General features: G+C 35.3%; 1 protein-coding gene across 3 annotated transcripts in view; it reads right to left on the bottom strand.

The window, feature by feature from the left end:
- LOC131068322 (galactomannan galactosyltransferase 1) overlaps nucleotides 1–26,210 on the bottom strand; it is a 72,213-nt gene that overhangs the window by 15,116 nt on the left and 30,887 nt on the right. For 2 of the 3 annotated variants that reach the window (XM_058003497.2, XM_058003498.2), the window contains exons 2-3: nucleotides 13,000–13,123; nucleotides 12,780–12,830 (exon numbers count right to left, since the gene is read on the bottom strand). In XM_058003497.2, coding sequence (XP_057859480.2) covers nucleotides 12,811–12,830; nucleotides 13,000–13,123 — 144 coding nt within the window. In that variant the 3' untranslated portion in view covers nucleotides 12,780–12,810. The remainder of the gene's footprint in view (nucleotides 1–12,779; nucleotides 12,831–12,999; nucleotides 13,124–26,210) is intronic. The other variant, XM_058003496.2, reaches the window with a different exon arrangement.

Here is a 26,210-nt window from a genome sequence, read left to right on the forward strand (position 1 = left end):
CAATCCTTTCATCAATACCACTAACCACGCCATCAAACTTGATGTCCAACATCCTACACCCATTGATTGGGACCAACAAGATCGTGCATCATTTTACTTATTCCAAAATGACAAATCAATTACAAAAATCATGGGACTTCACGATAACATCCCACTAAGGGATCATCACAAAGGTTTTGAAATTCATCTAGATGCCCTAGCATATGAAGCAAAGAACCTAAAAGAATCCAAGAATCACCATGAAGCACCAAATCAACATCAAGCAAAAAATCAAAATGAATCCAAAGGGAAACATAAGCCTACAAATAAAAAAGGAAACAAAAAAATAAGCAAGGTGGATCCCACAGCAAAATGAAGTAAAAAAATCTAAAAGAAGATTCAAATCAAACCAAGGCAAGTGATCTAAATGAAACGAAATTCCAAATAAAATAGGACATCAATATGGAACAAATAATTCAAATTCTGGTAGACAGTCAAAAGAGTCAAGACATACTTAGCATACAAAAGGTGTGCACCAGCTTTACAACCATTAATGACTTTGGCACATGAGGTTCCAAGATCCCACATGGTGACCAGCATTCCAAATTCAAATCTCAACAAGTAACCTCCCAATATAGATAGCCAAACATCCTACACCTAGTAATCCAAAATCAAAATCAAAATATCAAAAACCTGATTTTAGCTCCAAATCTGAGTCCAAACATCCTAATCCCCAAACCAAAACCTCCAATCAAAACTTAAATCCAAAAATCACAAATCTGTCATATCTTGGCAACAAAACTCTACCATAGGAAAGAAAAAAAAATTGCAATTATCAAAAATAAAGAAAAAGTACAGAGAAAAATCATTCAATGGCTAAAACCATTCTTATGGCACCTTTGGCAAGTACCCTAATGAAAACCCATTCTCAAGCATCATGCATAAATAGATGTGTACTTGGGGTTAGGTCTCTCCATCATAACTATCTATTCCATCATACCTATATGTTTTATTGTACCTACCTATTCCATTCTACATATATATCCCGTCATACCCATCCCCCATTACCCTTTTCTGATCTAGGCAAGGATAGGGGCAAAGTGTTGAAAGTTGAAACATGTTTTGGAACTATCTTGGCATATCTAGTATTAGCAAGTATTCCAAGATTTTATCACAACTTCCATTCTAGTATACTTTCAAAGGTTTTCTAGTAAACTATCAAAGATTTTGACACAAGTTTTGCAACAAGCTGTTTAGCCACATCTTGGCGTCAGGAAACATTTCACCATAACATTGTGAATGAAACATATAAAATGGTGCTTTGTATTCCTATGTGACATAGTCTTTGGAGATCACATCTTGAATCCTCCATCTATTCATCCCTCATCCATTCCATCTAGAATTATTCAACCATCCATCCTGCATCCATTCCATCCATTACTTATAATCCCTCAACCATTCTATCCTACATCCATTCCATCCATTATTTATAATCCCTCAACCATTCCATCCAATCCATCCTTAGACTTGGTTTCCCCTCGTCATTCCTTACAATCGCCACAATCCCAAGCACAATTCAATACTGCAATCTCATCTAGTAGAATGCATCAATTGCAAGCAAGCTATCCAAATCTTAGAACAATCTACCTCAGCCAACTCAATACAATTTTCATCACACAGTTGGATAAGCTTATCCCATTAGCAAATACAACAACAATTAACAAACAAATTGGAGCTCACCACATTAGAAAATTTGACACAAAGGTCGCATCACTACAAGAGTCATGTTAGCATGTAGGTAACATCATTTTTGTTAAAGGTCAAGCCAATACGATTTTTCTTTTATCATAACTTTGCCATACAAAATTGTTTTGAGCATGATTTTTAATTGTGTATAATTTGTCATCTCCTACACATTGGTGAATGTTTTATAGCTCAATCTGCATCAAAAACAATAGAATCAATGGAATCTAACTTCAGCCTAGCTAAGCTATGTGAGTTGAATTACGCATCATCAAGCATCTAGATAATACAACCCCAAAGGATACAATTGAGTTGAAGATCTGTTAGCATAGCCCCCATTTTAAACTCATCAAATTTTAAAAATTTTGCATCAAAATTATTGCTTTGAGTAATTCCTAGTCGAAGAACTCCCTGAGAACCCTCAAATGCTGAGTCTTTTGTCATTTCAAAGTAGAAACATCTGTGATCTCAGTCAAAACCCTAGGAGTGATCCTCTAGTTCACCAAAATTTACTAGAACAATTTAATCTCAAAATGTGTGCAAGATAGTGCAAAATCCTTTAATAGAAATGTTCTTGATGCCATTCCAAGCAATGTGGCCAATTTTTGAGTTGACCCAATTCACGGATTATGAGATTTTAAAGCTTCTATTTTTCCTGACCTCGTCCTGAAAATCATTAAAATCAAGATTTGTCAATTCAAGACATGCTCATTTTTCTAGGTTCTTCTCATGATAGTATTCTGGTCATCTTGGCAAACTTTTGCAGCAAAAGGTAAAACTGGTCAAAAGTTATCAGTGTTTTTCTCCTGTAAGCTCTTGAGGTTTTAGTTGCAAAATTTTAAAGTGCAGACAAATCAATTCTCCCTGTGCGCGATATCTTAAACAAGGCATGTGAGCAGTATGACAAGTATTTCTCAAAGAGACATCACCTCATGGAAAGCAAGTTGTTGCAGTATACACATAAAATAGATCTGTTAGAAAAGCTTTATAAAATTCCAAAGATGCAGTTGCAGCTGCCCTAATAAACATGCACCAAGAAGTAAATGTGAAATATAGATAAGTTATGTGAATTGTTTCACAGTTTGCCTCAAAGATATGTCATCTCATAAGATGCTACCACTGAAGGTAATGTGCAGTGACTATTGGTGTTCGCAAATCCGATTTGTTTTTTAAAGCAAATGTATTTGGCAGACGTCAAGCCAAACTCCATAACCTTGCTGCATCTTTCCTGTGTGCCTAAATAAGAATTTATACATAATATTGTCAGATATTGTAGTCACAACTACTCTCGTGGGATGTGATTCAAATCTAGTCCCTGGAAATCTTTTTCAGGTTTAAGAGTGCAGAGATGACACATTGCAACCATCCTTTCCTATCAGCACAAATATGAGTGTGGTGTGTAAAATACTTAATTGATTGAGAAATAAAGTTCATTTAAAATAACTGAGCATGCACTTTGAAGACGTTGGCACAATTCCAAAATTACAGTGACTCTACTTACACAAAATTCAATAAATATTCTTATACTAGATTGTTGAGAGAAGCGAACTCCCATAAAAATCAATTGCTACATAGCTCAAGTGGTTGGCTAACATGCCAATTGAGTTGGACAGTTATGTTCAATCGGGATTTACATTTATGAGTAACTTCAAACAGTTTCACAAGCATCCTTTAAAGCCAATGTCTTCTAAATAGTTTGGTAAACATTCTAAAAACACCAGTGAATATATTTTGTATCGGTCTTTTGGCTATATTACCGAAGCAACTGAAAGTGCCGATGAAATTAAAGACAAGGACGTGAAAGATTATTAGAATCTTCAACAATAAAGGTATTACTGGCAAGTTCGTGGATTTTGTGAAGAAGCCGATGATGAAGTTAGTTATTGTAACTAACTTAAAAGTGTTACAAAGATGGATTGAAATAATAGCATTATATGCACAAAATAGATTTGTTGAAGCTACTTTAGAAACTTTCAAGAAAACAGAATTTGCAAGTGAAGCCAATTCAACAATCCATGCCAACTTCCCTCAAAGCTTCCGAATAGGGCATGGACATCCATCAAGGTGGATATATGTTAGATGATATAGTTACAACCATTGTAGTTGACATAAATGCAAAACGTGGAAACATAGAGAAAATACATGAACTGTTTTGCAATAGCGCCTCAAACAGATCCATTTCATAGCGCAATGATGTAAGGTTATGCATAAAACTAGTTTCATTGACAAGGCTTTAGAGACTCTAGCAAATGTAATTGGCAGCAACAAAACCAGATTCACCACCTTTGTCAACATCCCCGCTACCTGTGCAAAGTGGAAGCTTTGAAATAGGGAATGAACATGCATCAAAGCATAGTGGATGAGGGATTTATGTCAGATATTATAGTTGCAATTGCCACAGCAAATGTGCATGCAAAATGTGGAATCATAGAAAACGAACCCAAGCTGTTTACCAGCCAGCCTCAAGAGATGTCATCGCAAGGAATGAAATAAACTGACCACAGAATGTGCACAAAATGGATTTTGCAAGGAAGCCCTCAGAATGTTTGGATTAATAATGCACTCTTGAACACATCCTAATCATTGTAAGCTTTGTTCGGTGCCCATGGTAGACCTTCATGCCTGTGGTGGCTATCTTAAGGACGCTCTAAACCTTATTATTAAGATGCCAGTTAAGCCTGCAGTAGTTGTGTATACATCTTTTCTTGGTGCATAGATCAAATACAAATGCAACAAGAAAGCATAAACAAAGAAAATTAACTTTTCAATGGAATGCCTCAAAGGGATGTCATCCCATGCAACACAATAATTGCAGCATATGCATGAAGTGGAACCAAATGTAGTATGCAGTTGTGAGGCCATGACTGTTGCATGGGAAGCACATTCAAAGCAACTTTAGAACAGTGTATGGACATCCATCGGAAAATAAATAAAGCATTGGAACATATTTGATAGACTTGCAAGCAAAACATGAAGCAAGGCAAGGTACATAACTGCTTCAAAGGCAGAGACACATCTGCTGTTTGGCAGAATAACTCAAAGAAATACATTCAAAGCATGAGAGGTTGTGCCAATAAAGACACATAGAGGACAAAGAAATGTTATCAGATGTAATGGTCATGAATGCCCTAATAGACATGCATGCAAATGCACAAGAAGATATAAGGCATTGGAATCATTTATCAAATGCTTCACAGAGATGCCATCTCATGGCCACCATATCACAGGATATGCGTAAAATAGATTTGTTGAAAAGGCTTCACAAATTTCCAAGCAAATGCATTTGGCGAGGATAAAACTAAATTCTACTATGTTTGCCAACACTCAACTTGCGCAAAAAATGGATGTGATAAAAAGGCTCTAGAATCCTTCAAGAAAATGCAATTGACAAACATAAATTCCAATCTGCGATAGTATGGGGGCCCTCGGAACAGAATATGAAGGAACATCGGAGCAAATGAACACTGGTCAAAGGCACACTAAAATGTCCCACAACATACACAAAATTGATATGTTAAAAAAAAATTCAAATGTTTCAAGCGCACACAAAGGAATCAACTTTTAATGGCACAGATGTAAAATTGAGATGAAAATGTATATTCTTTGTGAGTTGGTCATTTGAATAAGAAGTCCCACTTATAACATATTGCTTTTAACATTTTACTCCATTCTTAAAAGGATTGTGATCAATTATCTTTTGGAGTGAAGATTCCTTATAAAAGTTCATTTGTCAAGTAAATGCAATAAGCGGTCACTTGAAAGTGGGTTCCTTGAATATGATGAAATGTCAAATGAGGTAAACAAAATCCTAAATTGGAGGACAAGTTTCTAGTGATTTTAAAGGATTCACTTTCATTTGAAAGATCACCTAATTTGGAACTTCAATATGTGGATTAGTGAGCTAATAAAAATTTCACTAAAGAGGATTGGATTTTGGACATCTTATTCTTGCACCAATTCTTGGTATGTTGCTTCAAAGGTGACAAGATAGGCAATGCTCAAAGTTGTAGGAATAGTTAGATTTTTGGCTTTGACATATGTTCTTAAAGATCATCTCAATGAAGAGATAGATATGCACAATTTTGTAGTATTCTTTGAAGGTTGACCTATCAGAAATAAAGGAGTCAATGCATGATCAGGTCATGAGACATGTTACATAGGTGATGTTGTCCCTTCTAGCATCTTCTGAAGTGAGATGCACAAATAAGTGCTTTGGGATATCTTATATGTTAATTTGCAAACATTATGTGTGTAGATGTTCTGAAGTATGAATCTACTCCATAAGCTTATCTTGTGTTCTTCTAGATATGTTATGTGAAAATGCATAACCTACTCCGGATAAGATGATCAAAAATTGTTTTATAATGCATCCTAAAGCTACTGCCAAGGTTACATGGTGGGTTATTGCTAAGAAAGCACCAATAGAAATGAAGAATGTTGGAGAAGAAGATGATATAAAATGAGTGACACAATACATGGCAATATACCAACAAGTGAAACTAACCATGACAGAAATAGAGAAGGAAACACGTAAGAATGGTAACAGGTTATAGGTGGAGATGTTGAATGGGTTAGTGGTAATTTTGTAAATGACAGCTTCATTTGGGTCAACTGAATATTACTTTGTATTTGTCCATAGAAGGCTTAACAAGCTTGATGGACTAAAATTCACTATTCAAAGGTGCAAATGTGAGAAAATTTATGGTGGTCAAAGACTATCTTTACAAAAGATCATCTCAAGTAACGAACTCTAATGTACTAGCATTCCAACTTGTAAATCGTGGTGCTTTCAAGAAAAGAATGAGAAATAAAAGCTCAAAGTTGCCAAAACCTACAATGTAAGTGGAAGTTGTGACACCTAATGATTATTCGGGAGATTGTGTCGGTGAGCTCAATTCAAAGCATGTTCGGATCCATAACATTAGTTATAAGCAAAGATGACTAAAGTTCATAAATGCATTGGTTCCAAAGGCATGGATGTTTTACTATATAGCTACACTCTATAGCATAAACAAAGAGTTGATGGTGAGAAGGTCACAAAGACAAAATAACAATGAAGATGAGTCTCAAAGACAAAATAACAATGAAGATGAGTGCACAAGGATTGATCATGCATTATACAAGCCTCTACCAATTCAAGAGAAAGCCAGTTTCATGAAAGAAAATAATTGTCATTACAAAGAACAAATGCAGCTGACCAAGATGGACAAGACAAACTTTTGCAAACACTTGGGAAGGCCATAAATTTATGGAAAGAAAAGAATACCTATCAAATGTGGTTGGAATACATTTCCTTGAAAGCTAAATTGTTGATGTATACGTAACTTGTGGATCAAAAGAAGACACGGAGCTCACCCTAGTAAAACCAATGACTTGTTTTTCTTTACTTACAAATATTAAATTATCATTTTGTAAAAGTGACTTATGTCACTTATTGTAACTAAAAGTTAGAATTTGGGCTTAATTTCTATAAAAGTTAGGTAAATCCTAACTTGTTCCCAAAAAGGTTGTTACTAAAATTAGTTACTCGGGTAATTATTAGAAGTGATTACCTAGGTGGTTATGCCAGGTGATTATCTAAGTAGTTATGCTAAGTGATTACCAAGTGGGTACTAGTTGGTTATTCTAGATAGCCTATAAATACAAGGCTATTTGTAAAGTAAAGGGGACTCTTACAAAGGAAAAACTCTAGAGAACTTTAAATTATCATTTTGTAAAAGTGACTTATGTCACTTATTGTAACTAAAAGTTAGAATTTGGACTTAATTTCTGTAAAATTTAGGTAAATCCTAACTTGTTCCCAAAAAGGTAGTTACTAAAACTAATTACTCGGGTAGTTATTAGAAGTGATTACCTAGGTGGTTATGCCAAGTGATTACAAGTAGCTAAGCTAAGTGGTTACCAAGTGGTTACTAGTTGGTTATTCCATGATAGCCTATAAATACAAAGCTACTTGTAATGTAGAAGGGACTCTTATAGAGGGGAAACTCTAGAGAATTTTCTAGAGGAACTTTTGGAAAACTTTTGTGTTCACACTTTGTACCTAAGGGTTTTTGAACTTGTATATTTTTTAGAAAGATAATAGAGAATACATTTGATTTGTACGTCTTGAATGTTTTTCAGTTATTATTATCAATTTCTTGTATGTTAAATTGATAATCCCTTTGTGTATTTGTGTAATCCATTGGTCTTTCATTCAAATGATATATGTAATTGATGAAACACAATCATACCCTAGTATCTTGGTTTAAAAGTGCTAAGGCAACTTGATTCTTCGTATGTCAAAATATGTTTTCTTTCTTTCATCATTGTTGCATATCAAAACATAATTTGTAAAACCTCCTTGTAATCTATCATCCATTGTGAAATCTCAAATCATATTCATATGTCTACTATTGGGGTTTTTGTTATCCATTTTCCTTAGTTTTGTCTTTCCTCCTTTTTGTACTTTTAGGTTAAAAGTACACAAAAAATCCTAAAAAACCCCAATCATATGAGAGAGCTGCCCCTCTCAAACATAGAGGAAGATTGTAGTTTTGCCACAATCTCTCCAATTGTTGGCACAGTTGTCATTGCTCTTTGGGCAAACAAGGTCAGTTTTTTAGAAACAACCGCAGTGACAAATATGTTTACCAACAAGATCAAAAGAAGGAAATGTAAGGGAAGAATCCATGGAATTATCACACTTGTTGTGGATGAGGCATTATCACACTAGTTGTGGATGACAGATTTCACAACCATTGCATTCAAGAGAATGATCCAACTAAGCTATGGGACATGTTCAAGAACTTGCTCCATATCAATTACACTTCTCAAATCAATTGATTTTGATTAGGACAACAATAAGATGAGACAAGAAAGATTTAGAATATGATAGTATTCTTCATACTAATCTTTCATTGAAAGTTTTGTATGCAAATATCATGTCTCATTCCTTCATTTAAAATCCAAGGCTCCATCACTTAAGGAAGTATGTAAAACACTCACCTAGTTTCAAGCCTCCTTCCAAAACTTTGGAACATTTTCTATCACAAATTAGCTCATGCAATCAAAACATTTGAGGTTTCACAAGCTAGAATTCAAGGCTCTAGTAGAGATAATTTTAGGAGACAGCACAAATGTGGCTACTGCATAAAGCTAAATCATGATAAGAAAGAATGTCAAAATCATGTTTGAGATGTCAAGGAGCATGCTAAGTAGACAATTTGAGGAAAAAAATTGCTCAAATCACACACCACCAAACTTGCCTCTTCACATTCCAAAATATGTACTAAATGAATTGTTATTCAAGAGCCAATCATTATGTGACTAGTTATTCAAGAGCAAATCATCATGTGAATGGTCATAGGAGTATGATTTTAAAATTACTCGACACTATATCAAGGAGAATAAGTAACAATTGAAGATGATTCTTCCCTCTTTATAACTAGAAGCGATGATATCTCTATAAACAATCCAAGTTTCAAAGAAATGCCACATGTACAAGACATGGATCTCAACATTCTTTTTGTCTAGTAATCACTAATGCCAACAAAAAAGCTGAATTCTAACCAAACAAATCAGTCCTGAAAGACATGGATTATGGCTACAAGGCAATTGCTTCGAGAATCCATCGTGCAAGACATCAAAGTTTGAGACTATGGTCCCAATGGTGGATGACAAAAGCCCTGTTTGGCATCATCGATTGGGTCACAACAACTACAGATTTATGGGTCACATAAGCACTCACAACATGGTTAGAGGACCCTCTTCCATCATCCTCTAAACAGAATTTGTGAAGTATACATCAAGATTTATTTTCAAAGTACATAGAACTTCTCAGCATCTAGAGCTCATAACTACAGATTTATGGGTCACATAAGCTCTAACAACATGGTTAGAGGACCCTCTTCCATCATCCTCTAAACAGAATTTGTGAAGTATACATCAAGATTTATTTTCAAAGTACATAGAACTTCTCAGCATCTAGAGCTCATAATTAGTGACATCTATGTGACCATGCAAAATCCCTCACCTTCATTGATGATTACTCTCAATTCCATTGGATCTATTGCATAAATAGCAAGGATGACACATTCTCCACATTCAAAAATTTCATAGTTCCTATGCAGAATTAGCTTGAGAGATATATCAAATGTCTTCAGAGGTCCAAGGGTTGAGTATGTCGGTAGGTAATCTAAGTGATCTCTTACTAATCAATCACATGTCAACATATTTCACTACACTCCACATCAGAATGGAGTTGCAAAATGATAGAATCATGTCATTATGGAAATGGCTAAATGCATGCTTCACACCAAGCACATGGATTTTAAATCTTTGATAGAAAGAATGGTCTATGCCTGCTTGAGCTCTCAAGGGTGTAGTCAATATGAAGGTTTGACATGGAGAAAGTAGACATTTCTCATTTCCAAATCTTTGGATCTAATACCTAGGCTCAAATTACAAGTAAAATTCATCACAAGATAGAACCTAAGAGCTGCAAGTGTGTTCTAGTCAAATATGGTGAGCAGGCCAAGGCCCCTCATATATATGATCCTTCATCTAAGGATTTCTTTGTAGAGAAAGATGTCTTTCATGAAGAAATCTCTTTTCCATCCCCTAAGCTGCTTCTAAATTTTCTTTCCCATAAGGATTCACACTCTTTTGTCTCTATTTCAGCTCTTGCTTCTGAAGAAGAGACTCTTACTACTCTACCTATGGTTGTCTTGTGCTCTACTCCAAATTGTACAAAGGAAATCTTCACTTCTTCAATTACATTCCATTAAGATGCTTTCTGTAGTGAGGCGTGGTTCTTTGATCAGCCAAATGAGACCACAGTTCCTCATGCATAAAAGACCAAATGAATGATAAGCCTCCAACTATTGTTCCCATCAAAACACTTAATGGTGTGCTGTTATGCTAAAGGATGCTACCCCGATGCTCTAGAAACTTGGACAGAATCATGGCAGGACATGATCACAAGTGCGTCATGCTCTTATGACTTAACACAAATAAGTCAAACACCAACCCCATTGGGAAGATGGTATGCAAACAGAGTTTAGACCTTATGCAAAATACTACTTGAGACAGCTCACTACTCATCCCAAGCACATGAACATTATATGATGTGAATGGGTTTGCAAACAAGATACAATGGTGATTGTGTTGTTAACAAACGACAAGGCATGCCTAGCTGCTTGACTTTTTTCACAAAAGGATGGAATTGACTACAATGTATCATTTTCTCCAATTGCTTAGATTGATACTATCTACACAATACTTCATCTTGCTACCTCCTTCAAGTGAGAGATTCTTTAGATGGATCTGAAGAGTGTGTTTCTTCATGGTAATTTACATGGAGCAGCCTCCCAACACTCCCCTTAGTTGCAAATTGAAAAAATCTTTATGTGAGCTCAAGCAAGCCCCTCAAGCATGGTAAGCAAAAACCATAAATTTTTCATTTCTCAGGACCTTTTTTTGTTGGAAGCAAGATTAACCTCTTTATGTACACCACAAGGATGGCCATATCCTCATTATTGTATTCTATGTTGACGATATAATCATTACTACATCTTAACTCATCAGAATTATGAGATAAAAATCAACTCAAGGTTCCTTTAAGATAATAGATATAGACCCTCTATATTATCTCTAACTCTGAACAATATCACACTCTCACAGCTACCATATGTTTGGATCTTCTTAGATGATTCGTCCTTAGGACTGCAATGTGACTCTTACTCCTTTTTCTACAAGCACTCAACTTCAGGTTAATCTGACCCCTGAATTCGTCTTGATGGATCCTACTCTCTACTAATCTTTGGTAGGTAGTCTTATTTATCTCCTTAACATTCAAACCAGTATTCCTATTGTTATGGGTCTTGTATCTAGATTGAGGCAAACATCTCACACATGGCACCTACAAGCTGTCAAGCATAACCATCAACATCTCATGTGTACCCTTCAGTTTGGCATTCATTACACAGCAGCTAGCAGCGCCACTTTAATTAGTTACTGTAATGTCAATCATGCCAGTGTTTTTAATAGCCAGAAGACTACACCAAAATAGATCTTCTGCCTTGCATAAGGACCTGTTTGCTTGAAGACAAGTACAGTAATCAACCTCTCTCTACAGAAAAAGTTAATTATTAGAAGGCAAACAATGCAGCATTGTCGGCTCAAGTTGATGCAGTCTCTTCTTCTCCAACTTTGAATTCCTCAAGGGGGCCCTCATATCATCCACAATGATGGTATACGTGCCATCCAAATGATTCGAATCTTTATTCATGATTAATGCAGAAAGAACATTGAGGTTCACATGCATTATGCCAAGCAGCTCTTTCTAGAAGGGAAGGTTGATTTGTTGCATGTTCCATCACAGTCCCAGCTAGCAGGTATATTCACCAAAGCTCTTCCCAAAGATGTGTTCCTTGGTCTTGAAGGTTGCATTCTTTGGGAGTCACTGAGGGGGTGAGCAGTAGGAATTTGCATGAGAAGTTTGATAATTTCAAGAGGCACATCTTGACATGGACATGACAAAGAACTAGTCAAATTTATTTAGTTTCCAAAGGATACAAACAACAAAGTATGCTTTGACAACACTCGAAGAAAAACATAAAAATTGGTAAGTTATCATTTTCTGGACAAAAAATACAAAGCAAACTGAAAAGTCAATCCACCTTCATCACTTTTCATCACCAACATAAAGACTACTTGCTTCTGAATTTGAAATTGCACACAAATTAAAGAGTGGTTTTGAACTATCTATTAATGGAAACCACAACATGATAGATAGGAATGACAAATTATGTCAAACTGAAAAAAATAGAAAGCATTAAACAAAGCTTCCACCAGGCCCACATGTGTAAAAGCCTTGACACAAAAAAATAGATGGCATGTTAATTTAAATCACAGCAGCAAAACCCATTATAAACTCAATTTCATTCCCGAAAAAGCTCAAATGATGATTGCATAACAAAAGCTATTATTTCTTCATTACAAAAATTTAGTGAGAATTTCATTATCTTTTGCTTAACCAAACTAATTTTGTTATCATGAGTAAATGTGGAATGTACCCAAATCTTGTAAAGGAAATGAAGAATGTTATTATTTCAAGCCTCCAAAATCTGAAAACCAGCAAACAGTTCCAGCATAAGATGATAAAAAAAAAAAAAATTGAAATAAAATTCACAAAATTCCACACTCTGCTCAATACTTGATAGCTGTTTCAGGCTAACAAAATTCATTTTGTCTCTACAAATCATAATTTTCTCCACATAAAATAAAAACTTATACCAGCATTTACACCAGTAACATCCTTAGTGAGAATGAAATTGGGCATCCTCTCATACTCCATGTTTCCTGCAATGGAATATAAAATATCTTCTAAAGCAATGTCTGGATTTGTCACAAGAGAATCCTGCACAGAAAGCAGAATTATCAACTTGAAATATAACAAAACCACATTTGCCTGCACTCAACATCTAAGAGCATAAATACATAAATTCTATAACCCATCCGTATTCATGTTAAGATAAACCTCAAGAATAATGTAATCCTGATAATCATCATTCAAGGGCTATTTAAGAATGTTGACTTTTAACATAAAGAGCCTAAATAACTAATCATTAGCAGTGACTATCTTCAATAGATACATCTTTGAAATAGCATTCTTATTTGTTACTACTCAAATTCATCTCACATGCTCAGTCAACCATCTGGAGATTGACCAAGGAAGGTAAACTCGAGGTCTTCGGTAAAACTGCTCAACACAAGGTATTTCAACAAAAAGTAATTTTCCATTTGAAAGACCAGGTATAAAGCTTTGCAAGAGGAATTAGTATGTTTCTATTTATTACAGTATCCTATAGCTCATCAAAAATAAATCAGCTTGACTAATAAATTCTATTTTTTTATTTTTTAGGTCAAAAAATTCAAAGATTAATATTAATTTTTGGAATGTAATTGTAACCGAGTTACAAGGCATCATGAGTAATTAGGATTAGGAAGAATCCAACCATTAGGGGGGCAGCTGACCAGACACTACATCAGAAGAGGATAATGACAAAAACATCCTGAGACATGTTAATATTATTGCAGATGGAATAGAATGTTCAGAGATAATTTGGACCAAGTTCACTATTGTTGTATCCTTTGGGATGCCAACTGTAGGACATTAGACTGTTTTACCAAAATGGTAAGGAGTCAGTTATAATAATATTTGTTGACCTGGACTATTGGCAGAAGGAAAGTGGGTTTACAAAAAGAAGGACATGAAGGAGACAGACATAGAAGAAAGGTGTTGACCACCCGAGAAAAGACGAAGGCCTCTGGAAAGGAAAGTAAAATAGTCTAGATGTGGGTGACAGGGCAGACAATGTAGCAGGACAGTTATCAAAGAACAAGGAGCATCAACACCAGGCCAAGCAAGTCAGGACAGATCGTAACCCTTGATTCAAGGGTAAATTCTAACCAGAGAATCGGTAAACAAAGAAGTTGGAGAGTAAAGGTGGTTAGTAAATCACATCAACTTAGTGATGCCCAAAGAGGAATACACAGAAATGTGTGTAGAGAATAGATGGTATAATCAATAATGTAGAAGATGTAACAATAGATATCTAAGAAGGAAACTGTTGAACTGTTGATACTTTTGTGCATCTTGTAGACTTTATTGCAAACCCTTGTATAATTTCCAACAAATTAGAATGTGTTTTTAATGGAATTGAATGTGTTGGAGGCATTCACCATTTCAAATGGCAGTTGTCGCAGGTGCAAAGGCATGATGTTAGAAGTTAGAACTGCAAAAAAACTGCTCCACTGATGTAACCTATCATTTGGTGTTTCTTGAGGCCTATGTAGAAATTTGCTATGTTACCCTGAGTTTCTGGGACGGGGATGGCAGAGGATGGCGGGACGAGTTTCCGGGACCGCAAATTTTTTTGCCAATTTTGGGGATGGCAGGGGGACGGCAAAGGGGACGGTGTTATAAAATATAGGGAAAATTTAAAATATATAGGGGAATTTTAAATGTTCATATGAAATATAGATAAAGCATGTATATATACATTATATTCATATGAAAACATGGATAAAGAAGGCATATGTACATTATAGAACCTTAACGTACCACATTTGTGTTCAAAATTCATTGTCAATACTCAATATACATTCATAATTCAGAATTCATTGTCAATACTCAATATGCATTCATAATTGAAAATACATTGTCAATATGCCAACACTTGTTTGCATGTAGTTCATTGTTTCTTTCTGGTTGGAGGATATTTTGGTAGTCTTCCATTTCTATTATGACCTACAACTGCTTCTTTATGCACTACAAAGTTTTGGGTGTTGGTGAAATTCTATACCAAGCTGTTATTCATATTTCTGAGTGCTTTTGGCTATGATTCAGACCTATTTACCTTTCATAATTGTTAAAAGCCCAATATTGCAGACCTGCAACCACTTTTATATGCACTACCGAGTTCTACGTGTTTGTTAAATTTATTACAAGGCTGCTGCTCATTATTTCTAAGTGCTTTTGGAAGTGATTCAGACTTGTTTACCCATCATATTAGTGAAAATCCAGTTTTACAGACCTATAATAAAATTAAAAAATGTTTTTTTTATGCATTGAGTCTTTTTTTGTTTCTAAATGTGCTGGGAAAAGGAGGACGGCTTGCTGTCTCCGGGATGGTTAGGGGACGGGGGACATCCCCCAACCATATTGGGGACGGGGGGATGTTCCCCTTTGAGAATCATTGTCATCCCCAAGTTTCCAGGACGTTTCCCACAAATTTTGCAATTTTGGGGACAGCGGGGGATGTCCCCTAGCCATCCCCAAGTGGACGTCCCCAAGTCCCTGAAATGTCCCCAATATGGGGACAGGTGATTTTAGCCCAGGGACATGCCCCTAGCCGTGAGATTCCTTTGCCCTAGCCGTCATTTGAAACAGCAAAACACGACTTAGAAAAACTACAAAATCTAGTTTTTGAAAAACCCCAAATTTATTTAAAAAATCTGCCACCTTTTTACACCTACAAATAAGCCTGCAATTTCCACATAAATGGGCATGATTTAAAAAATCGCCTGAGTTGCAATTCATTCACAGAAAAAAAAAACAATTTTATTAAGTAAAATCCTGTGATTTCTGTTGTTAAAAAACAACCTGCAATTCCACAAACCTAAATCGAAAATTTTTACTTAGGCCTCAATTTTAATTTTAAAATATCTGTGGCATTTTTCTCAAAAATTAAGCGATTTCAGGCTGTGATTTTCTTGCCCTTCTGGTTTTCAAACCTTGAGCTTTGATCCAATGAAGAATTTTCAAAATACTTGTTGATTATGTCCTAATGCTAAATAACATCATGTAAATCACACAATAATGAAAACTTCAAAATACAGAAGCAGACACAAACAGTTAAACCTTCAAATCAATCTTTCATTCATTCAAAAAAGTTACAACGCAACCTCCACAACTGATGCAACCCACGGCTGCACAGAATTCACTACACTCAATATGTTACAATCTTTCTATCTTGCTCCTATTTTTATACTAATTCAACTAAAAATCTAATCTTCCAAAAATCAGCTTTACTAGCAAAAAGCATACTTATCACTTATAAGGACAAGATGGAAGATAAGTCAATGTTTATCTACACTTTTTTAGACTTATTTAGCTAAATAAAAGACACTTTTATACCAAAAGTAAAATGCAAAATAGAATAACTTGAATCACTTGAACTCTTTCCACAAATTCACACTAAACCTATGCGGAAGTTCCTATCCAACTTGGTTCATAAATGGATTATCTGCTATTATTATCATCGTAGATAATAATTGCAAATAAGATAATGTAGAAGAAATGTCACCACAACACAATCAATGTTTATGGGCCAAGATACCCTAATATCCAAAATATGCCAAAATAAATAAACCCTTGAGGTAGGGTAAATCCATTCAATCTATGCTAAAATAAAAAATGCTACAATACCATGTTGGGACTGTGCAACCTACTAGACCACGTTCACATAATAACAAATATAGTATAGTTTTCAATGCAATGGAAATCAGAGACTTCGTGGAAAGTCCACAATTGGCCAAGGAATTTGACATCAAAGATTGGAGGTGGAAGGTGGGTGCTTCCCTAATTATTAAGGGATGTGAAAAGGTCTATAGAATTGGATACTAGATAATGTCAAGGGGCTATATTGATCAATAAATCATTTCGAAAATGACTTTTTTTCATATATTTGGATGAAAAATCAAAGTTTCCGGTTTGTTTGCTAATGCAAGGATTGATAAAGACCACTTGGTCTTATATATAGTACTCTTTAAAATGACTAAGTGAGGTTACAGGGGTTACCAGAAGAAGAAAGATCCAAAATTTACATATCTCAGATTACAAATATTAAATAATAATATAATAATATGCCCCCTTATTTGACTAGCATCTTGCCACAGTTCCTATGTAAAAGAGCATTGATGAATGTGGGAGGAAAAACCAATGAGATTACAATGGTTTAATCTTTGGTCCCCATAAAAACAGGCTATCCTTTGCTAGTTGGTGGTGTGCCATGTTACATGCATGTCCACCTCCTAATTAAGTTCCCTTCAAGGTTGGTATTAAGTACTATTGTGGTTTGACATTAGGGCAAAGCTCTATTTTGTATTTTAGGTCTGCATGCCTTGTGTATTCTAGAGCATGGTCCCTTGTTGCTACACCCTTCTATAGTTTATGATGATGGGTAATTTTGTTGGCCTGTGGCTGCGATCTTGGATCATAAAACATGTTAAATTCAGTTCAAACAATGCCACTAAGTAAACTTACTTACTAGTTTGTACGACCAGGTAAGGTAAACTAAGACGCTCCCACTAACTCCTATGACACAATTCAATAAAAATAGAATTGCTGAACAATGCAGGAAAAGAATGAAGAAGATGCAGAGGGTTCCAAGGTAATGCAGACACCTTGGAGACACAAGTAGATAAAGATAGTTGATACTTGATTCAGCTCAAAATGAACTAAAAAACCTGATTTGGATTGAGACAAAACCATACTGAATAGAACAAAAAATAAAAACAGGTTCACACCCAGCCAAACCCAAGGATACAAGACAAAATAGTAAACTTGAAAGAACCCAAGGAAGCTCAAAGAATTGGAATTTTGTCTTTTACAAGGCTCTTTTAAATTGAAAACCCCTATATGGTACAATTACTGAATTTGTGTACATGTACACACCCCTTAGGGATCATGTAATTCTTCTTCTTTTCTTGAGTAGTAGCATGTACATACAGCAGAATAGAAGAGAATATGTAGAAGCAAGTTGCAGAACAACACAAGAATAGAACAGTATAGTAGCACTATTGCCAAGTCTAACAATCTTCTTGGAAGCCTCAAGGAGATAAAATGGCTTGTAAATCCTGCACGGAGATACTCACATGAAGAGGCAAAGCTCTTCTTTTGAAAAAAAAAATCACAAGGTTTCTTCATGGTTCTTCTTGTTGGCTCCATTGTTTTTGCATGTTTTCATTTTCTACTTGCTTTCACTTCACATATGCAACTGCCAGCAACATTTTCAGCACTTAAGCATCATAATTCTATGGCAGTTTACTGTTTTCTTAAGCAAAGTACTTAGAGAAAGGCAAATATTATTCACTGGGACAAACATGAGTTAAGACTCGTATTGAGTTAGCTATGAAATATTTAAGGTATTTTTGGGATTTTGTCTTTTACTAACTGGGTAGTTGACAGTGTGTTGGCATATGACAGTAATCTTTGTGTTGGGGAAGAAGGACCTTTGATATAACCCTGAGAAATCAATCTAAAAATGATTGCAGTATAAGTCTAAATCAAAGTAATACAATCCATCTCACTAATTTGCTTAATCAAAACCAAGAAGCTCAATCCATCTCACTAATTTGCTTAATCAAAACCAAAAAGCTCGTGTCCTTATAAATAAGTCTATGAGACACAATTTAAAAAGAAAAAAAGAAACAAAAATAAGCTTTAAAAGCTTCTTCAATTTAAACTTATAGTCACCTTGGAATAGCAATAAGAACAAACTTATCTTCAAGTTGAAATTTAATAATATAATTGCATAATTAATTAAAAACTACCAAGGAAAGTGATCCAAAGAACTGCTCCTTGGTCCGATGTTTTTCTCTCAACCATGGCCAAAGTAATTTTGCAGGCAATTTTTTTAAAACGTTATGGGCAATCTTCAGAGGTTGTGAAACATGTTTTGGATGCCAAAAAGAGTTTTCAAACTATTCCTCTCCGCCAACATCTTAGATAATGGATTCAGCATGTCTCAACATGGTGCGACCTCAATATCCAACGTTGTTTGCAGCAGAGACACAAGATATACTGGTTGAAAAGGCTTTAGAAACTTCCAAGAAAATGTAATTCACAGCCAAAACCTATGTGTAATGTCCCCATTCTGGAATAGAATTTAATATTCAATGATAATAATAAAATTAAAAAGAATAAAAAATAATAAAAAATAAAATTAAAAATATAAAAGAATATAACTAAATATAATTAAAATTTAATTAAGTTAACGAATGGTCAAAAGGCATGAAATGATAAGTTGTGACTCTCCCAAATATGAAGTATAAAAGGGAGATGAGAACTCATTTGAAGGGGGGATAATTTGGAAATCAGAAGTGCAGATCTGATTTGAATAGGAGGGGCAGACCCGATTGTGAAAGGTTGTGTCCCTTTCAAAGGGCAAGAATAATGAAGGGTTGCACTCTTTCAAAGGGTGCTAATGGTGAAAGGGTGTGTCTCTTGCTAAAGGGCATACATGATGAAGAGGTGTGACCCCTCCCTCACATGGAAATATATTAAGGAGAGAAATCAAAAGCAATTAGTGACATCACCATCAATCAGATCAGATCAGATCAGAACTGTTATTAAATTACAGGAAGTAACATTCTTGTTCTTGGTGGTATGCATGAGGATGTGCTTAATATGTATGTTTAATATATGAAGTCTGATAATGTTCTTATGCAGAATTTAATAGTAATATTAATATAGACTGCAATATGTATCACAGTCATACTTTATATATATGTATATATAAAATACCGTTAAAATTAGATGACTAGTCATTACTGTAAGAACAACAGCAATTACAAGAAAACCGTTCATTATGAAAGACATGATTTGAATAACAAATTGGTTTGTTATGAAATGGCACGATTTGCATATGGTAAGAGATGCGATTTGGGAAAAGGCATAAGACATGTTCCTTTGAACACAACCAATCCCTTCGATCAGCAAGGTATAGGATAGGGTTTGACATCATTCCAGCAAAGGGGGATTAGATGGAGCATATATGCTGATTATTCTAGTATCGATCAATGGAGCATTGATTGGAGTGCACAGCCGGGGTTGCCATGGTTAAGAAAAGCGATTAAGGAAAGGCAGCGACCTTTCAAAGGGGTTGCTGCCTCTAAAGGACGTGACCATTTATGGTGGTCTTACCACCATGATAGAAGAGGTAATCAAGGGAAATAAAGGAAGAAGTAATAAGACAAAAGCCTAATACCTGCCACAAATATACTCAGCCATATATCCGAACTGGTATGAATTCCAGGAATTACATATAGCAAACTATAGATGTATTACACGGTAATTTTTGCATGAAAGTATCTGTATATTCACAGTATTAATACCTTGCATATTTATGACTGATGCTGATAACATTCTGCATATTTGGTTGGCAATATATTCATGTTTATGAATCTGATCTATGATACTGCTGAACACCATCTCTAGAGGGAAAACTGCTGTACAAGGGCACCCTACATGGATACATTGGGTAGGGGGAACTGTAATCAAGACACCCTACCAACTATTGCACTATAGCTCACTACCAAAATTCATGATTTTTTACTCTATTTATATTACAAGAATCCCTCTTTATGTTATACATAGCTAATTCTATATGTATAGTTGCTTATATGATCATTCCTTAATGTAATTTGTAGTATCTTCTGACTTTGTTTCTACAGGTTGTAACCACAGCAGAGGCCAAGGTACTCTCTCTTAACCCCTACACTAAAAACTGAGATCCATAACTTGGATATTTTAAGGCATTTCCGTTAGGGGACATTACACTACGCAATAATGGAAAATGCTGAAGTGAATGAACATCCAATCAAAGCATAGAAGATAGCGAGATTTTATTAGATGTTGCAGGTGCAACGAATCTGGTAGGTAGGCGCACAAAATGCGAGGCCACAACACAAGTTAGAGGAGTGGAGGATCGGACCATCCCTACTGAAAAGCCTTAGTGACAAAGTCCAACTTTGATGATGATACAAATTATTTGCAATGCGGCAGGCTTGACTTTTGCAGGAACGCATGATTCATATCAGTCACATGCATGTGATGTGAACAAAATGAGCCGAACACTGACAATGAATTTTGTTAAATTATATTTTTTTTAAGGAGACTGACCTTGCAATATTGATCATACGTCATTGCTTTTTCTCATGACAGCAGACAGTTGTGACTGTAATAATTCTCTTTGGGATTATGAAAGCAAATGGTTGGGAAAAGGCTTCCAAGTTTGCAAAATGATTATTAAAGAGGATTGGATATGCCTTCCATCTGAACTTAATTGTGGTGGTATTTTCCTTTTTTTTGATCTATCTTCTGGAACTAATCTGCCCAGCAAAGAGATTGAGGATGTTGATGATCTCAAAGACTTGAAGCACAAAACCGATAAAGAGAAAGACATTCAAAGACCTGGAGTCTGCAAAACCAAAGCTGCCATGGGTAAGAGAAAGGGAACTTTTTACACATCAGGAAGGTAGTTTCATGTGATTCAAGTTAATGTGCATCAGGCAACAATTCCCATGGCTGAAATTTTCAACAGGAGTCGAATGGTAAGAACCAGCTCGAAGATGATGCAATTGGATGTTCTGGTCAATCTGATTTAGATGTCAATTTGAACTCGGTCACTATAAACTGTGGCCTTATTTCAAACTATCAGGCCCAAATGCACAAAGCATAGAATCTCATAAACATATATTGGGAATTCTGGTTAGTTTGGCAGAGGAGATTTTCTCTTCAAGAACAATGCAAGAAGAACCTTCTTTTTTTACGATCCCAGTGATTTGAGTCAGTTTTGGATGCCATTGAGGAGCCTTGTGATGAAGAGTTTTTGTTTGGAACAAGTTGCACAGTCTATTGGATTAGATGAGCATCATAAACATTCTTTCAAAAAAATTCCATTTGGGATGCAAAGGCATCTTTAGGTGAACCCACTATGCCAAACAGAGCAAATGCGGTTAGAAGGGGAACAGAGTTGACATGTTTTCCATTGCAGCAATCTTTCACCCAACATTCCCTACCTGTCGATTTAAAATTAAGGAGTATCATTTATTATAAAGTTGTGGTTGTAATATTTTAATTTATCATAATGAGTCAAAAGATATTTACAGGAGTTCTTTAGAAAGGATTTTTATAAAACTCCCCATTTTAAAGAAGCAGTTATGAGAAACTGAAAAGCCTCCAGAGGTTATTTATTGCAGGGTTTTCAAAGAGGAAGGGGTTCTGATTGCTGTTTCCAGAAAAGGTCCTGAGCGAACTTGTGAGGAGGATACTGACAGGATATTTCTGTTTCAACAGCAATATTTTTCTCCCAGCGTGGCCATTTGTATAGGGAATATAGGGTCTGTGAGCTCTTCTTATATCAAAAGAGGAAAGATACCTTTTAATCTGTGTTTATTTGTTCTCTTCTTTATTGCAAGTTTTCCTGTGCAAATTCTCAATCTTTCTTTGATGCTTCCTCTGTTGTATCTGGTTATTATTACATTTATTATAGAATCTGAGAGTTCAAAATATATATCTGGAAGGAATTGTTGTTCATTCTTATAATTATCATTAGTGGGTATGGAGTGAACGATCTGTGCATCGTTTGTCTCTGCTCCCTTTATCCTAAGTTTATAATCACATTTGTGTCATGGCTATGCATAGATGTTAGGTTTCCTTTCCTACTCACTGGTAATAAGCATACCCCAAAAACCCAAATTATATCATACGAGGAAGCTGCCCCTCTCAAATCCAGAGGAAGATTACTAGTGAAATGGTGATCTCTCCAAATCTTGGTGGCATTTGTTTTTATCAATCAGGCAAATAGAGTTAAAAATCAACTAGTTTTCATAAAGTATTAAAGACAAATCTATTTACCAACAGGTAAATATATAAGAGCATTAATGGCTGGTCAAGGACACTGATTCTCATCAAACAAACACCATTCTTTGATGGAACAAACTATGTTTTTTGAAGCATAAGGATGGAGACCTACTTGAATGCCCTAGGATATGATGTTTGGCAATCAGTGATAAATGGCTACACACCCCCGTCAACTCCCCCAATAGATCAACTTTAGAAGAAAGAAAGTGAGAACAATGCAAGAGCCAAGCATGCAATTTTGTGTGGATTATCCGAATCCAAGTTCGCGAAAATTATGCACTACAAATCAGCTAAGGAAATGTGGGATAAGCTGAAGAACATCTATGAAGGAGATGCTAAGGAGAATAAGGCGAAGTTTCAAACTCATCAAAAATGATTCGAAAGCCTGAAAATGAAAGAAGAAGAAAACATAGCTTCCTATTTGCTTTGTGTTGATGAGATTGTGAATACAATCAAAGGGCTTGGTAAAGATGTTGATGAGGCCGTACTTGTTCAAAAGGTACTAAGGTCTTTGCCCTTAAGATTTGACTCTGAAGTTTCGGTAATTGAATAAATGAAAGATCTAGATACATTGACAAAGGATGAGTTGCATGGGATCCTCACTGCCTATGAAATGAGTATTGAAGACAAACCATCACAAAAGGAGGCATCCTTTAAAGCATCAAGAAAGGGAAAGAACAAAGTATGTGAACCAAGCAAAAGTTCATGCAATGACACAAATGAAGAAGAAGCTCTTTTCATAAGAAAGCTAAAGAAAGGATCTGGGAAATATCAAGGTAAGTTACCATTTAAATGCTTCAACTATGGTAAAATTGGGCACTTTGCTTCTAAATGTCCATAGGATAAAATTCAAAGTAGCAAGGATGAAGAGGACCAATACATAAATAAAGGAAGAAAGCATCATCAAAAGAAAAGCCACAAGCATAGTCAATATCAAAATAAGAGGAATAACTCTTGAAAATACAAGAAAAGTTTCTATTCAAAGAAGAATGATAGCTCATCGGAAGATAGCAGTGAAGAAAGTTCAAGCAGTGATGGAGAAGAAATATTCTTCATGGAAATGGAAGTAGAAAATGATAAAAATGAAGAGGAAGGAGAAAAGGAGGCGTGCAATGAAGAAGAGGAATTAGATCTCAAGGAAGAACTCCACTATGCTTACTGTGAAAATGAGAAGCTCAAGAAAAGAATTTCAAAACAAAAGGTACAAATTCAAGAAGTTTGTGAAGCTCAAGAAAAATTGGATAAAATGATTAAAGATATGAAAGTTCAATTAGAAGAGGTAAAACATATTGAGGAGGTTATAAGAGATCAACTTAAAGCCAAGGAATCCGATTGTGATTAATTGGAGCTTAAAATTGTCTCCTTAAGAAAGGAATTGAAGAAATCCATTGAACTATTGAATAGAAGCTTAAAGTTTGACAAAAGCACTAAAAGATTGGATAAAATCATCAATTCGCAAAGATTGCCATTTATTAAGAATGGTCTTGGTTTTGTTAAAGATCATAAGGAGTCAAAGGAGGCTACAAGTTCTAAGGCTGCGGATCCACCACTAAAGGAAAATGAAGAAAAGCCAAAAAGCTACATCAAGGCTCCCAAAAATTCCACCAAAAGATGACAACAAGAAGGAGAAGATCAAGGAGGAGAATAAAATCCCACAAAAGAATAATCCACCTCCAAAGGAAAACAATGACAACTTAGAAGGCCCTTTCGTCAAAGGTAGACACATATAACCAAGTTCCATCAATCCTTTAATGGCTATCATTTTTCATGCAATCGTTTTGGTTACAAAGCAATAGATTGTTAAATTCGTGAAAGGGATAATCCTAGTTTCACCAAAAGGAATTCTAATTCATTTGCTCCTTTAATGGATTATAACATTATATGCTACAAGTGCAACAATTTTGGACACAAAGCACACTTCTGCAGAAATGTTTTTACTGAGCATCCAAAACAAAACAAAGAGGATTTTCCTAACAAAGGTAAGGATGAGTCAACTAAGGTTTGGAAGAAGAAGAAGTAGGAGAAAGAAAAGAAAGAAGAATCCATGTTTGTCCAAACAGCTCTACATGCATGAAACAAAAGAGATAGATGGTATGTTGGCAGCGATTGTTCAAGGCACATGACAGGTGACAGAAGCAAATTTCTTCCTCTTGAACAAACAAATGAAGGGACAATAAAATTTGGAGACAACACTAAAAGAATATAAAAGGAAAAGAGACTCTCAATCTAAACAATGGAAAAACCAAAACTATGAATGTTTTATATGTTAAAGGTTTGAAACAGAATCTCATAAGTGCAAGTCAGCTATGTGATCAAGGGCACATTGTTACATTTCATTCTGGAGAATGTGAAATCAAGAAAGGTGGAAAATCGATAGCAAATGCATACAAAACATCCAATAATCTCTACATCCTAAATGAAATCAACAACCAAAGAATGATTATGGCATAGAAAATTGGGGCACTTAAATTTTGATAATCTTGTCAAGATCAGCTGTAAGGAAGCAATGAGAGACATGCCAGAGATTTCAAAGCCTGCAAATATCATTTGTAAGCAATGTCAACTTGGAAAGCAAACTAGAGTCAGTCATAAATCAAAGGAACAAATGGCATTGAAACCATTGAAGCTCATACATACAGATCTTTGTGGTCCAACCACAACAAGAAGCATGCAAGGAGAAAAGAATTTTATGCTATTAATTAATGATTACTCTAGAATGAGCCAATAGTGGCATGTTGTGATGGTTAAGTTGTTGTGTTGTTGTTCTTGCCATCAAGGTTCAAGCCCCACCAGTTCATAGCTCCGGGTTAAAAGCATTTACCCCTTAATTAAAAAAAATGATTACTCTAGAATGACTTGGGTTCCTTTTTGAAAGAAAAATCTGAAGCTCTTGATAAGTTCAAAGCATTAGTAGAGAATGAATCGGGTATGAAGATCAAATGTCTTAGATCAAATAGAAGAGGAGATTTCACTTCCAATGAATTTGAAGATTTTTATGAAAAGTGTGGGATAAGAAGGCAGTGTTTAGTTGCAAGAACTCCACAACAAAATGGAGTTGTAAAAATAAAGAATAGAACAGTCCAAGAAATGGCTAGTGATATGTAAATAAATCAAAGTTAGCTGATACTTTTTGGAGAGATGCAGTTCACACAGCAGTCTACAATTTGAATCGTGCACAAATCTGAGTAAATGATAACAAAAACACCATATGCGTTATGAAAAGGGAGACCTGCAATAGTTAAGTATTTCAAAGTTTTTGGAAGCACATGTTACATAAGGAGATATGAAGAAAATC

This window comes from Cryptomeria japonica, chromosome 11 (genome assembly GCF_030272615.1).
Source record: "Cryptomeria japonica chromosome 11, Sugi_1.0, whole genome shotgun sequence".
NCBI classification, from domain to species: Eukaryota; Viridiplantae; Streptophyta; class Pinopsida; order Cupressales; family Cupressaceae; genus Cryptomeria; species Cryptomeria japonica.